This window comes from Ambystoma mexicanum, chromosome 4p (assembly GCF_040938575.1).
Source record: "Ambystoma mexicanum isolate Mex_15411 chromosome 4p, UKY_AmexF1_1, whole genome shotgun sequence".
Taxonomy (NCBI): Eukaryota; Metazoa; Chordata; class Amphibia; order Caudata; family Ambystomatidae; genus Ambystoma; species Ambystoma mexicanum.
In genome coordinates, this window is record NC_090927.1 from 824,204,195 (window position 1) to 824,219,738 (window position 15,544).

General features: G+C 44.7%; 1 protein-coding gene across 4 annotated transcripts in view; it reads left to right on the plus strand.

Moving 5' to 3' along the window:
- The window catches only part of USP45 (ubiquitin specific peptidase 45), a 3,631,241-nt gene that overhangs the window by 1,074,486 nt on the left and 2,541,211 nt on the right, over window positions 1-15,544 (plus strand). For all 4 annotated transcript variants that reach the window (XM_069606397.1, XM_069606399.1, XM_069606400.1 and 1 more), the window contains one exon: window positions 14,879-14,974. In XM_069606397.1, coding sequence (XP_069462498.1) covers window positions 14,879-14,974 — 96 coding nt within the window. The remainder of the gene's footprint in view (window positions 1-14,878; window positions 14,975-15,544) is intronic.

Sequence of the window (15,544 nt, forward strand, 5' to 3'; positions counted from 1 at the left end):
GCCAGACGTTCGAGTTTAGTGTACAGCAGAGGATAACCAGTGTGAGGCAGATTGAGCCTGTGCAACTACCCACTACTTTTCAAAATTGGGGCCACTGAAGCCGTCTCCAGCCATAGGAGTAGTGATGATACCCAGTTTCAGCTGGACCGCACCAGAATGCCATAAGAAGGTGTTCACAGTGCGAGTCAATGCTTGAAAGAAGCCTCTACCCGGCCACAACAGGACATTAGAAAACCGATACAAAAGTTGGGGAGCACAATCATTTTAAGAATGCTAATTTTACCCGGCAGAGAGATTGGCAGCTTGGCCCTGCCCAGTAAAGGGTGGCCCGGTATGTTCCATAGTTGACCTTGTGCACAAGATTAGATTGACGAGCAACCACCACACTGAGGTAGTTAATCTCGGTCTGTGACCATGAGAAGCCTTAAAGGTCTGGGGAAGGCAGTGTGGCGTCAGTGAGCGGAACAAAATAGATTTAGAGCAATTCACCTTGAGACCCAAAATCTTACCAAAGTGGATGACATCGGCCAGTATAGGGGCAAGGTTAACTGCAGGGGAGCGGATGAAAAGAAGAGCATCATCTGTATAGAGAGAGATAATCTCGGGAGAGCCAGAAAATCTCAGCCCTCTTTGCGCATTCTTTGATGTATCTTATCAGCAAGAGGCTCAATGGCTATGTCAAAGATCAGAGGCGAAAAGGGGCAACCCGGTCGAGTGCCCCTGTCTATCTGGAAAGGGGCTGAGCGTCTGTCCATGCGGACTCTGGCCACTGGATGGGAGTGAAGTAATTTCGCCCAGGATTGAATCCGGGTACCGAAGTTGCACTTCTCAAGGGCACACCAGAGGTAGCTCCAAGAGACGGAATCAAATGCCTTCTGCATATCAAGAGTAGCCGCTACAGCTTGTACATTCGGAACAATCCGTGCGAGCATATTGAACAATCAGCGTAAATTAAAGGAGGTAGCGTCCAGGAATAAACCCAGCTTGGTCCGGGTGAACGACGTATGACATATATGGGGCCGGTGTCAGAGCTAATACTTTAGCATACATTTTGACATCACAGTTGATGAGGGAAAGGGGCCTATATGAGCCACATTGAGTAGGGGGTTGACCAGGTTTTAATAGTACAGAGATTATAGCCTCATGTAATGTGGGGGGAAGGACGCCTGTCTGATAGGGCTCCTGCCACAGGGCAAACAGCTGAGAGACTAGTCAGTGTTAGGCAGAATCCAGGGCAGTTCCCTTAGGGAGCACTACCCCCAGATTAGGACTACAGGTGAGAGCAATAAATCCCCTTTGGTATCAGTCTGTACCACAAAGATTTAGTTGGTAGCTGTGGCTGAGCAGTCAGACTTATCTCAAGAGGGTGATGAGCAGTATTCAGGGTTGACACAATAGGTAGTACAGTACTATGGAGCAAGGAAACACTGACCAAAGTTTTGTATTAAAAAGAGAATATATATTTATTTTATACACTTCTAAGTCAACACATAGATCACAGTTAATAAAGTCAGTTAAGTTTAGTCAAAAGAAAAGCATATACAACTCCCTGTTCAATTGTAGACAAGTTTGCGGTATAGTGAAAACTGAGCAAAACGGCACAGTGAAAACCTACCACAAATGGCACTCTACCAATTCAACGAAAGGGAGGGAAAGTACAAGTTAAACCGAAGTATCTTCCGACACATCCTAGCAACACTTTGTTTTGTGAACAAGTAATGCACAGTAACACTTTAACCAAAAGATAAGTGAATGAAAACTGAGCAAAATGGCACTCCACAAGTTAAAACAGTAGGAAGGAAGAGGGGTTCAGAAGATTTAGGTGCATCAACACATTTCTCATTGAAAACTAATCTAGCGAGAGCAGATCTAACAAATCAGCCAGAGTCAATAGGCCTGAGCCAGAGTCAGTGGTACAGGACCAAGAGCTTAGGAGCAAAAATGTTCTTGTAGCTGCAGTCAAGTCTTTAGTAGAACACTTTTGAAGAGGTAGATGCAAGGCGAAAGACAATGTTAAGAGAGAGGGCGGCCGACCCCACAAGTAGTTAAAGGATTTAAAACACCTTTAGGGCTACCACAGAGAAAGGGCGGCCTGGCGGAACAATGTACCTTAAACGTGGAGAAGTGGCTCCTGGTAGTTCCTGCAGGTCAAGGGGTCCAACAGAGGAAGAGAGGCTCTCGTCGTGGAGGAAGGTTTGAGTCGCTGCACTACCCAGGGATGAAACCAGCCGCGGTTCTGCCAAACGAAGTTTAAAAGGTACGCTCCTTTTAATCGCGGTCCGGGTCGATAGCTGCCTGGCTATCCAGTCTTCAAGTGCGTAGCACTGTCGAGTCGACCAAGGCAGATCCGAGGGTGCGATAGGTGAACTGGTTGACCCCACCAGTTCAAGGGAAGGAGGCTCCTTCGCTGAAGATCTCCTCGCGTCGTGTGGAAAAAAAAATGAGACGATCCGGCAGGGCTTCACCGGTGGTGTAGATGCTGAAGAGGTCTCTGGCTTCTCTTCCCTTTGGTTCCGTAGTTCCAGTGGCGACGTCTTGCTCTTCCAGTCCTCAGGACCCTGCTTTTATGCAGAAAGAGACCCATTCATACAGCCTAGCTGTCATTCACACAGTGGAGTGGTCTTCTTGGCGGGAGTCCCTCCAGCCTATCAGGTTAGAGTGCGACCTGAGTTGCTGTGGCAACTCTGTCCGGGGTTTCTACTCCCCCTCCCAAACAGACCCACCCCAGACTCAGTGGCGCCGAAAGGAGGGCTTCTTGGCAGAAGTCCGCCAAAAGGACGAACAAAGGATCCCCGACCTGGTTTTATCAAAGTTCTGGCAAATAAAACCTACCGGAGTAAAGTTAATAATAAAATAAACCGGGGGTATGTTAGAGGCCGTCAGTAAAAGTGGTAGCCTCGAACAATGGGAAAATCCCATAGAGAAATATTTGCGGTCGAATATAAAAGTGAGTAACCACTGCCACCAGCCAGAAACTTTGTAGAGGGTGACTTTAAGGTACCCTCTCGAAAATGAACATAGGGGAAACACTATTAACCCCTTCCAGTACTTCCATATTAAGATGGGGTATACTGGTTAAGTTCGTAACAATCGACTAGTAAAGTCAATGGGGACTTTACATGCCCCTGGAGACAGTAGTCAGTCCCAGGGTATGGAGTCTATGTTTGGGGGTCGCTATGACACCCCTGTGTCACGGCACGGAGGGTGCTGTGGGACACATGTGCGTAAAGATGGTTCCTATGGGTGAGAGAAAAGATCCCATAGGCATTAAACACAAAAATAGCCTAGAACACACATAGCAAAAATGCCTAAGAGTTGGAAAAAGAGTCTCACTCTTAGCAGGTAAAAAGACATAAACCCTTCAAATCCAGCAAAGCTGCTGGGGGACTTTATAGGTAAGGGAAATTAGCCATAAAATTAGAATTCTCCCTAACAGTCGGGCCTTGTATTGTTTATAAAACTCGACCGGAAGGCCATCTGAACCAGAAGCCTTTCCAGAGGCCAGCGAGTCTATGGCCTCGGATATTTCGTCTCCTGTTATTGGTTCATCTAGGGAGTCTCTCGTTGCAGCAGGGAGTACTGAGAGGGGGAGGCTGTCCAAGTACGCTTCGACATCAGCCATAGGGGTAGTGTTGGCATTAGAATAAAGGGACTCATAAAATGCACAGAATTCCTCATGAATGTCCTGTGATGATTGAGCCAAGGTGCCATCAGTGCTAACTATAGCCGGGATATGGGGCAATCTGGTCTCGTGCCACAGGAGCTGAACTAGACCCAACCGGGGCGTTCCTCCTCCCCGTACCTACGAGCCATGTGGGGGACATCAAGGAATTTCCTTTCACGTTTGGCATGTACGCAGAACATATCTAATTCAATGCCAATGTCTGAGAGGACATCAGGTGATTGTGAAGAGGCATATCAGGCTTCATGGGAAGAGAGTCGGGACTCGCTCTGCGCGATGTCCTTTCGAATTACCCTCAGAATCCCTGACTCCTTCGAAATAGCCAAGCCCCTAATGACTGCCTTAAATGATTCCCAGAGAATAGCCTGTGTGCGAACCGAACCTGTGTTCAAAGCAAAGAAGTCGTCTATGGCGGTCCCCAACTCTGTCTCAAAAGCAACATCCAGAAGGGAGGGCTTCAGCTTATATGAACGGGCCGCAGCAGTATCCGTGCCCAAATCGAAGGAGATTGTTATTGGGGAGTGTACTGGTTAAGTACACTCCGAGACAGTGTTCTAGGAAGGACTGCCATGTGTGTGATGTTCCTAATGAGTGAATCTAAGACAAGCCCCCTCTCAATCCGGGAAAAGGAGTCGTGAACAGAGGAGTAAAAAGAATACGCTTGGGAGTCTGGATGCAACAGTCTCCATGCGTCCGAGACCAACACCTGGGCCTGAACTTCTAGAATGGCTTTAAGTCACCTCCCCAGAGAATAGGAATTAGGGGGAAACCCGCAAGAAGGGATGCCATGTGTGTGTAGAACTCGGGATTGTCTACGTTGGGATCATAAATATTGAGCAGCACGATCTCCTTATTCAACAGAGACCCCAATACCAAGACATAGCGACCCAAAGGGTCAACATGAACCACCTTATGTTGGAACTTAAGACTCTTATGTACAAGGATCATAACCCCATAGTTCTGAGTGGAATAGTCTGTGAAATAATGCTGGGGTACCCATGATTTAGCAAATTTCTCACACCCACCAGTGCGTGCATGTGTTTCCTGCAAAAAGAGCAGCCTCACTTTGTGACGCTCAACAAATAACTGTACCTTGCGCATTTTTGCATAAGTGCCCAGGCCCCTAACATTCCAACTCATAGCGACAAGATTGTCGTCAGCCATCAGAACGGACAGTGACCATGAATAACATTAAGTAATGTGCGAGATGTCGGGATGTAAGTCTAATGACACCTTGAGCTGTTCCCTGACTCCTATACAGGGGTCTGAGTATGTCTCGACATAGTAGCTTCCTATTGCACGCCAATCCATTTTCAATAGAACAACCAAAATGTAGCAGGAGCAGGGTGCGTTCAACAAAGTCCTCCATGGATCTATCAAGTTTATCTTCAGGGACCCCGATGATGCATAGATTATTGTGCCTAGAGCACGATTCGAGATCATAATTTTTTCTGCTGACATCTTGAACCTGTCTAGAGAGCGCCACGACCTCCGCCCATCATCCTCTGCCACTCCCACCCTCGTCTCAACCTCCGTGACACAGCCATCCGTTTTTTTCCATATGAGCTTTGATGGACGAAATGGACCCATTCATATCATCCAGTTTGGAGTGTAGGGCAGTGAACCCCTCATGCATAATGTCCATCATCTTCTGGGATTCAGTGCGCTCGGAAAGTGGTGGTGTGATAGGTCCAGGTACAGGTGTAGGATCATCCAGGTGTAGGATCATCCTCCCCGTTTTCACAAACATATCGATGGACCTTTGTTTTTTGTTTGCTCCCTTTGTCATATTCCCAAAGGTTCCCAGTCGGCGCCCAGAGAGCCGCGACAGTGGGCCCGGACTGGGGAGACTAGGCGATGTGGGCCGAAAGGGGGACGGGCGGGCCAGGAAGGCAGATGGGGAGGCCCGCCGGGACAACGCGGATCAGTCCGTCGCACTCCACCACTGGCAGGCACCGAAAAGGTGTTGGCAGCGCGAGCATGAGCCCGATTCGCTGGGACAGCCGCAAGCCGAAGCCTCTCACCGAGGCGGGAAGGTGGGCAGGACTGAGAGGCCGGCACCCCTCCACCAGCAGGCCTCAACGCCAAGGCACCAGCGCCAACCAGGGTCCGCCCCCTGCAGAAGCAAAGTCCGGGATGACACTGTGAGCACCCCCGGGAGGCTGCGGGACGCAGCAATCTCAGCAGCGGTATCGTCTCTCAGCCCCGGAGTCAGACAGGAGCCGCCGCGGGGTTGCAGGAGACAGCAGCTAGCTTTTTCGCAGCTCTCTCTTCAAGCGGCCATACTTCTGGAGTTCAACAGTGCCCCCGCCTTATTAGTGCAACTTAACCATAACGTCCCCTTAACTAAGTTCTTTCATCGAATGTCATAGGTTTTTATTGGTGCAACTTAACCATAACGTCCCTTTAACAAAGTGTTTTCATTGAATATATATATATATACATATATATATAGCGGCGTAGTGATTTGCATGCTGTAAAGTTGGAGAGCACCTTTGTTTAAATTGGAACTATTTTTTAAATACATTTTGGGTTTTGGAACTATACAGTCTGTTCATTTCCCAGAATTGTGGGATGGAACTGTGTACAGAGGATATGTAATTAGTCATGTGACCCTAATGAGAATCCAGAATTTAAACATGTCAAAACAAATATATTTCTTCACACATACCTATGGCACACGCTCCTTCAACACTCACACTTAAGACACAGTCCTACGACATGCTTTTCACATTCACACCTATGACACATGCTCTTATGTCACACGCTCTTATGAAAGACAATCCTAAGACCCTCATACTTACAACAAACACACTGTCTGTGATGCTGTAACGCAACATGCTCTTATGCCACACACTTAGGCTGCATTGTATTACAACACACGCTGAGAATCAATATACAGCTTCAATACAAAATGTGCATGTAGACAGTGTACATTAATTAGCACATGTACACTACTATATTAAAACTCACGTCCAAGTCAGGACTCACTTTGATGTTAGTTTTCAGGACATGTAATGTAAGAGATCAAGAGTATGACTCGGACACAGTGGCATTATGGTGATTATTAAACACTTTTATTGAATTAAAGGGAGGGTTTGGGAAATCCTACCTATCCCTGACTCTAGGAGGGATTTCCATGCCTCAACAAAACTAAGGAACGTCCGTGTCAGAATGTCCAAAACAAGTTCTCTGTCCCGTGTCCAAAATCCTAATCTGACCCTCACACACTATACTCAATATAACGTGTGATGAATCCAATGGAGTCCTCACAAATTGCCCGGCGATGACCTCCTCCCATGTGGCCACGGGACAGCAGCCACTACATGATCCGGACCATGGGGGCGGTTTCATGAGGGATGATCACATGGGAGGAGACCACTACCGGGGAGATGTCATGACTTCATTGGAGGAGTCACAGTGTTACCCCCCTTCCCCATGAGGAAGGCCCTCTGATACCAGAGTTCTTAATGGCCTATTGTTACTCTAATCAGGCCTCCACCTTTCACCCTAACACTCATGACTCGCACATAACACCTTCTGTACTTGAGCTACCTTTTTGTGAAAACCATGAAAAAAACAACCAGGATTTAAAAGCCCAATGGAAGTTATGGACTTCAACTCCCATAACCACTAAGGTACTAAGTCGAGGAAGAGCACAAGGGAGTTTGTACAGAGTGACTGGAGCTTAAACGGCAACATGCATACTAGTTTCTTTTCCAAACCTGTAATGAGTGGGACATTTAAAAATGGCCACTGCGCTATGGAAAACAGAGAGGCAGCAGGAGGTGCAGAAGTAGGTGTTTCCATTCACACCGGGGGTCCTGAACGTGAAGCACACCGACAAAGCCGGCCAAGCAGAAGAGGCCGGTGGGAAAGGAAGAGGATCGTTGTGTGTGAGCAGGAATGAATTTGGAGACACCAGGAACAGTGCAGAAGCTCTCGAGGTAGAGTCGCTTAGCAGGGCAGAAGACTTCACCCTGGGCCGAGAAGGAGAGCTGGCGTGTGACGGCAGAGCCGCGCCGGGTGCTGGGGAAGCGTCTGCACACTCCAGGCTGAAGGAAGAGCAGAGGAAGAAGCTATACCAAAGGCAACACTGGAGAAGTCCAGTGAGTCTGCCCAAAGCTGCTGGGGACCCAAGGGCGTTCTGGCAACCAGCAATTGATTGATTGATTGATTGAAAAGTACATGGGTGCCAATGCGAAAATATATAAAGGCAACGTTTGTTTGAATGCAGTCAAGGCAGAGCACAAAGCCCAAGTGTGTTTAAATGCAGCCAAGGCAAAGTCCAGAGCCAATGTTTGGTTGAATGCAGCCAAGTCAAGGTGCCTTAAGAAGTGAATGTATGCAGACAAGGCAAAGTATAAAAGCCAAACTTAATCAAATTCAAAAGCGTGAAATGCCAATTTTGGGGAGAGGTTTGAGCAAGTATATATGAGCAAAATATTACCACAGATAGATATACCAAGCGTCACATGGTATATGCTATTGTGGTACTCTTAAGAACTGTGAAGTTGAACCTAAGAACTGTGAAATGCATAAGAGCTCTGGCAGGTAAATACCCAAGACAGCTGAAGTTCAGTCTAAGAACTGTGAAACACAGAGGAAGTCCTGGCAGGCGAGTATACCAGGCAGTTGAGATTGTACAGGGAATTCTGACAGGAGAGTACACCAGGAAATCTGAGAATCCTAAAGAGAAGTCCTGGCAGGTGAGTACAAAAGGCAGTTGATAGTTGCGTTAAGATTCCTGGCAGGGGAGTATATCAGGTAATCTGCAGAAATACAAGAACGTTTACAGAAATACTTTTGCAGAACCTTTTGCTTAAACAGAACGTTTTGGTTAAAAAGAATACAGGGGAAGGAGACCATCCTCTGGATCCGAAGGTCTGTTGTACCTTTCAGAATCTTTTTGTTGGAGTCATTCTTACACTTTTGGTTTTGAACACTTTTTCTAACTTCAAGTTAAAGACTTTTCCTTGCTCCTTTTGCTGTTTGTTTATAAGTGTGAGGGCCAGGATACGTTTTTTGGACACAAGGACGGTTTTTCAGTTAGTAACATCCTGACACAGACAGATGCTTAGTTTTAATTTCTAGGTAGGGAGGTTCCTCTTTAGCATAGGTCTAGAGAGGGGTTTGCCAACCCATTTTCATTTAATGAAAATGTCTACACTTGGAAATACAAAAACCATGGGTTTGTCTCTCATTTCTGACCCCTCACAAACACGAAGGGGAAAAGGTCTTTTAGCTGATCACCTGCAGCTCCTTTCCTAAATTCCAACAAAAGGTTCCAAAGTGTAAAAGAAACCAGCAAAGTTCTACCAGTTAAAGAGGTCTTTCCCTTCCCCCGTATTTCTCTGTTTTCAATGTTCTTCACTTTCACATTAACATACTCCACAATCTCAAGAGGGATGACTTTTCCCATGAGTTTCCACCCGTTTACACTTAACCAACTCAAGATATTTGATTTCTCTCTTGATATCCTTTTGGGTCATACCATTCCACAATCTAAAGAGGCATGGCCCTTCCCTTGAGATTTTCACAGTTCCACAACTCACGGACTCAAGCAGTATGCTTCTTCTCCTGAACTTTCTTAGCTTTTCCACAGTTTACAGGTTTCACAGTTTCACATTTCACAGGCTCAAAGGGTATGCCCCTTCCCCACAGCTGTCTTGACTTTACCACAATTCAGACGTCACCTGCAAAAGGGGAGGGAGACTCCCTTCCACTAGATTCCACATATTTGGGAAACTGCTTTCCCTCTTTTCCAAGTTCAGCAATCTTTATTGGGTGCGGGTCCCAGACTCGCTGTATGCCTGGTTTAGTCTACTGCCAGGGATTTCTTTATTGATTCAGTATTTGGGTGTGAGCCCCAGACTGGCACTTCTCATTAGTAAACACCTTCTCTTTTTTATAGTTCCAAGATTCTTTAATTATGCTTTTCATATATTTGGTCAGTGACCCCCTCTTCATTCGTCTTAGATTCTTTGCTCAATCGCTTCGGTGTCCCAGCTCACTTGTTTGGGTGTACCAGGTTCATCAACAGTATGCAGCGTCCGCCATGAAGTGCCCCGGGAAACCCAATCTTGCTATCTAGGCTCACTGGTTTCAGTCGGTTGCTTCAGCATCCTCATGTCTCACCGTTCTCGCTGCGACTTGCTTGCCAGCTGGGAGGGCGTCCCGTCTGCTCTTCGGTTCCTGATTTGCCTCCTTCACCTGACCACTCCTGCTGTCTGTGGCATAGGCGCGGCAAACCTTCTGCTTCCAGACTTCCCCAGATGGCACCTCCACCAGCTTCTCTGCACTGCAGCCTGCCCTCCTTTGTTGTCCCAACCGACGTCGGGAGAAGTGAGTCTGACTTTCTCTCCAGGTGTGGTGTTTTTAAATATCCCGGCACCTGTTAACTTTTTCCAACAACTAGAGCACAGCGTTTGCCTTCCGGTTCTAATGATCTTCATTAATCCTTTTTCCTCTTCCTCATCTCAGTGTTATCAAACAAAGGGGAATTTAAATACAGTTGGTGATTGGTCACGACTGGAGGTTCTACACCCACACTACAGTGTACCAGACGCAAATAGGGCGGCAAGTGGGTTTTACCAAAGGCTAAAGATACAGGGAAATGCCTGCATTGACCTAGCAACTCTGCTCTGCCTCGCCAAAGGTTGTCTTTCCCCATGTGGTCATCACATAGCTAAATGAACAGAGAACTGCTTGAAGGTTAGAGATTGGTGAAGTTTTTACACTGTCCTTAACATACAGACAAACATGTTTGATATATTGTTAACACTTTTTTGACATGATCACAGAAAAGACAAAGTAGAACCACACCTATACTTAATACCTAATTTATTGTTGGTTGTTAGACAAAATTTTAAATGATTATTAAGAAACTGGACATATTCAAGACATATTTGTCACAGTTGACATGGGACTAAAACACATAATCACAAGGGGTGTAAGTCACTAAATAAAGACTACTATACCGGAATAACTCAACAGACTATTATTATTTGTAGTCTTTGTTCAGATCATCAACATGTTTTGGCCACGATTTTATATTGGACACTATCCCTAGTGTCTTTTCAAAGCGAGTATACAGGCCTTCTTCAGGACAGAGTATTTCTTCCAAGTTGCTTCAAATTAATGATTTATCCCAGAGTATGATGTACACAACATCACTGATAACTCCAAGCTGCATGAGATGCTATTGACATAACTTGAGCCAATGCTAATATCTATTGGATTATTGAATGAACGATCCGTGAATGTTGATGTAGAATGCTCTATTTCATCATTGTGGCAAGAGAGATATTCTCTTGAACCTCAATTGTAGGTCAGTGTAGCCCAAAAAACACGAACAGGATGTTATCTCAACACCACAGGAGGTGACTTCTCGTTTGTTTTCAAAAACAACACTTTTCATGGGTCAGAGAGTAGGGAGATGCAAAGATATTATATCTCTGTCTTGCCTAGATTTGAAAACTCAGCAGTTAGATTGGTGGCTGTGTCTCATTTGCTGCTCTGCGTGAATTCAAATGTTGTTCTCTGGTGGTTTAAATGGCCGCACAGAACTTCTGCTTGGAAGCCTCCCAAAGCTATCCATCCCCAGGGTCGGGGTCGGGCAGCTTCTACCTTTCCTGGACCACACATGGGGAGGTTTCCCCAGGCAAAGTAGTGACGACTGTGCTAGGTTCGTCACACTAAACTGCATTATGGTGTGAACTGTAAAATTCATATACGCCTCTTGTATGTATTAGAAACACACATCGACATTAGAGCTCCCCTTAATGTGAGCTTTCACACCTATAGAGGCTTATAATACTTAAGCAGAATGTATATTTTTCTATACAAACCTTTGATGTCAGTTTTCAGGAGATGTAACTTGTGCACTTGTATGAATTGTAAACCTCATATACGCCTCTTGTATGTGTTGAAAACTCAAATCAAAGCCAAACCTCACTTCAGTGCATTTGTGTGGGAGGTTTATACAAGATGTGCACTTTAAGACGTCATAATTTAATTGTAAACCATACACTTACATACCAGACACACACCAAATCTCACACACACCAAATATCCATACTCATGTGCTCCTACGGCACACAACTACAACACACTCTTTGTACATGTTTGCTACTATACGTAAGAAAACGTTCGCAGACATTTACTAAATGTAAGCCGTATAGCTCATATGCACAGGCTCGTACATTAATACACTCATATGGCAAATACTGATAGTAGGTTCACTCACATGCTGTAGGCCAAACTCCCCACAAACATGAAATGATTGATAAAATCCTTTTCTAATCAAGAGTTAAAGTTAATTAACAAAAGCGAAAGTGTACAAAGAATAATAACGTTAACAGGGGGCAAAAATTAAAGTTTGAAACTACTAGCCAGCTATCAGAAAGTCACTTGGCACCTCAATTCTATACAATTCTATAGTGTACATAAATAACTGAAATATCTAGATAGGGCACAGTAAATTCTTATAAATGCCGCTCTAATTATTTCAAATCTTGGGCTGTGTTAATGGCATTTACTGGGATTATCTAAGTAGTTGATCAATCACCTTCAGAAAGTCCAGTTCAGAGCGGCAACTATGTGCTTAATCAACCACAATATGCCTCCTCCCTTGCGTTCTCTACACTGGCTTCCTGTTCCACCGAAAATTCAGTTTTAAGTTTTGTGTGTGATATAAAAATCTCTCTATGGCCAAACTTCACTTTATTGCAAAGAGATTTCAGACTAATACATTCACACATAATTTGCGCTCAGCAACAACAGCCCTACTGCACCTCCCATAATCAAACATGCCCGAATTGACGGCCAATCACTGTCTTATCTTGAAGCCTACTTCTGGAATCAGCTGCTTCGCCATACCAGGGCCGCATCATCCCTTATGGGATTCCTCTTCACTTCCTCCTCCACACTACTACCACTCAGCCATACTTTCTACTCTCACTCCCTTCACCTTTTTCTCATAACCATACTAGTTACCCTTGCACACACACTCACAACAGAGTACGCACTTGCACTCATTAGCAAATGAATCACCTGCTCCAGAAATTCCACTCCACTATCCTCCTTACTGCTGGTCTCTTGGCCTGCTACCTTCACCTCCTTTGACCGTCACAGGGCACAGCCCGGTCACCTGGTTCGGACTGTTATGCACACATGGCCCGGGCTGGGCGACACCTCTATTCACCCCTCATCCGCCATACACAGGTGGTCCAGGGGCTCTGATTTTGGGCCTGCCTGGTCTTTCTTGGGGGGGCCCAACAACTGGCATGGCACCATGGATGCTCGGGCTCCTCTGGTTATACAGTTCGGATTCATTGCAGTTGCTGTGACGCACCTGGCATATGCTGCCCCGTTTAGTTATGTTATGAGGTCCTGGTAGGGCTGCTTGAAGTCATGGGCCCACAGAGACATTTTGTTTTCTGCCTCTTTCTCTCGCTCCCTCTTCCAAACCTTAGCCCAACGTTTTCTTTTCCCTGCTCATTCCACTCCTGAGCAGGGGAGGCTCTGGCATTGTTCTTTTTCTTTTCTTTTCTTTTCTTCTTTCTTGCATTCCATTCAGCCCCTGGCCGGCTGGATGGTACAGTCCAGGTAAGCTCATTTAAAACACACACAAACATTAAATAAAACATTTGTTGTTTTCCTTTGATGTCTGTATCTTTAGTTCCTTCAGAGGACAAGCATGTTGCCCTACCTAGCCGGGCCCAAATGAGGGGATACATGTCTACTGTGGACCAAAAGAGAAAGCGCTTGTTATAAATTGCTACGCACCCTTTCAGCTCTGCTAACTCCCAACTGACTGCAATGCCTACGCTTTAATGTTTGCTTGCCACCCACAATTAATTTCATTTTGAGAATTTGTGTGAATGTTGCTGTTTTTCTTCATTGCTGATGTTCTCAGTAAGGACTACTGATGCACTCAGTTTTATGCACCAGTGTTTTAATGGAAACTGCAGACTTTGTTTGCATCAACTTTATAGCCGAGGTTGAATCGAGGAATCAGTCGGTGCTCATGCGCTGATCCCTTAAACATCCACTTACTGTATTTTTCCTCTCTCCACATTGTGCCCTCCACACAATTTTTTACATGGGCAGTAATTACGTGCATCCAATAAGTATTTTACTCCTATTTCAGAATATAAGTGATTAATTCGCAAGTCTAGGTTTTGGCATTCATAAGTTCAAGCAACATGGCTTATGCAGGTTACAAAAAAAGGGTAATCTTCTGGGATGTAATAAAAGAAAACTTTTCATGAGCAACTTAACCAGTGCACCGATTTCACCAACCTTTCAAATAAGCGTCTTGCATTGATAAGCATTTCTAGTGCAGAACTTCTGAATGTATTGGGTATACTCTGAAATTTGAGTGAGGCACAGCTTATTGTATGCAAAAAAACTACTGCCCATATCAAAAACGAATACCATTATGGGATGGAACAGTAAAAGAAGAAAAGCCCAGTACAATGAGTGTATGTTTATGGGACCAGCGTATAAAAGCCAGCTGACACTTTGTTTCAAACTCATATTACCAGGGAGCAGCTTCTTTGGTCATCTAGATCCCAGGCTACTGGCCATTTCATGAATGACTGAAGGCAGAGCGCCAACTACCAATGAATCGCTGATTTCTCCCTTAAATTGTTAATAAATCGCAGTTAATAAATATGCTTCATCAGTAGCTTGGCAATCAGCAGACTTGACTATGGATACTATGATCCCCTTTCAGGATTGCGATTTTTCCAACGTTTTTTTTTTAGTTTGAATTGATCATTCACTAGAAAATATACCATGGCAATGCATCCCCTTTAATCCTGGTAAATTGTTAAGGTGAACTTTAAAAGGGAAGTGGACAGTTCTGTGTAAAAAATGATATACACCAACAGTTTCCCCACAAACACTCGCCATTGTCCAGGACCACAGCTTATCACGTGATTCTGTTTGCCATGGAAACTTTAGAAAACCCCAACCAAAGAAATTTTAAAAGGAGCTTTCTTAGCTTTCTTTTAACCTGTATGTGAATCTCTTGGTCATGGAAAATTGTTACTGCTCAAGCCTGCCGTTTAATTATAGTTTGGAGTGATGGACTGTGAGAATGAAAATGTAGCGATTGAAAGGACACAAACTGAATTGAAGCAGAGATTAGATTCGGCACTGTCACGCATTTGTACTCTTCTCTTTTAGAATTTAGCCCAGACCCACATCCTAAATGAGATGATGCATGAGATGAGGGAAAAGGGAGCCAAGCTGAAGATCTGTCTGCCTGCTGACGCACACCTGGTAAGTCATAACGAGGAGAATACTATCTTAACAATGACATAATTGTAGTGCTTTTACCAAGTTGGTGATAATTCATACCAGTTCTAACCACAGAGCATTAAAGAGGTATTTTGCATAGCCGGATGTTGTACGATCCCAGGATGTTGGATGAATCGGCTTTCCTTCTTTTCTGGCCTGTTATATTAGTGTATCAAACGACCATAATCAAAATGCCTTGATATGATATGATAGTTTATTTATATAGCGCCTATACACAATGTGTTTCAAAGCGCTTGAAAGAAATAGGCATAGAAATCCATGTTACTGCTGATCAGCAATTGTTGCCCTCTTTCCTTTTACACATGTTTCATTCCCGTTTGTTTTTAACAATTGAAATATGTTTTAAAAACAAATCATCACCATAAAATCACTGTGAACAACAAATTGAACTAAGTGAAATATTCATGGACTGTGGATTGATAGCCCAGTGTTTCCAAGCACTAATTCCCAACATTTTCATAAACAAAATAATAGTTAGGGGAGTTGTATGTTTGTATATTGTACTTGTTTCTCCACTCTGTGAACAAACTC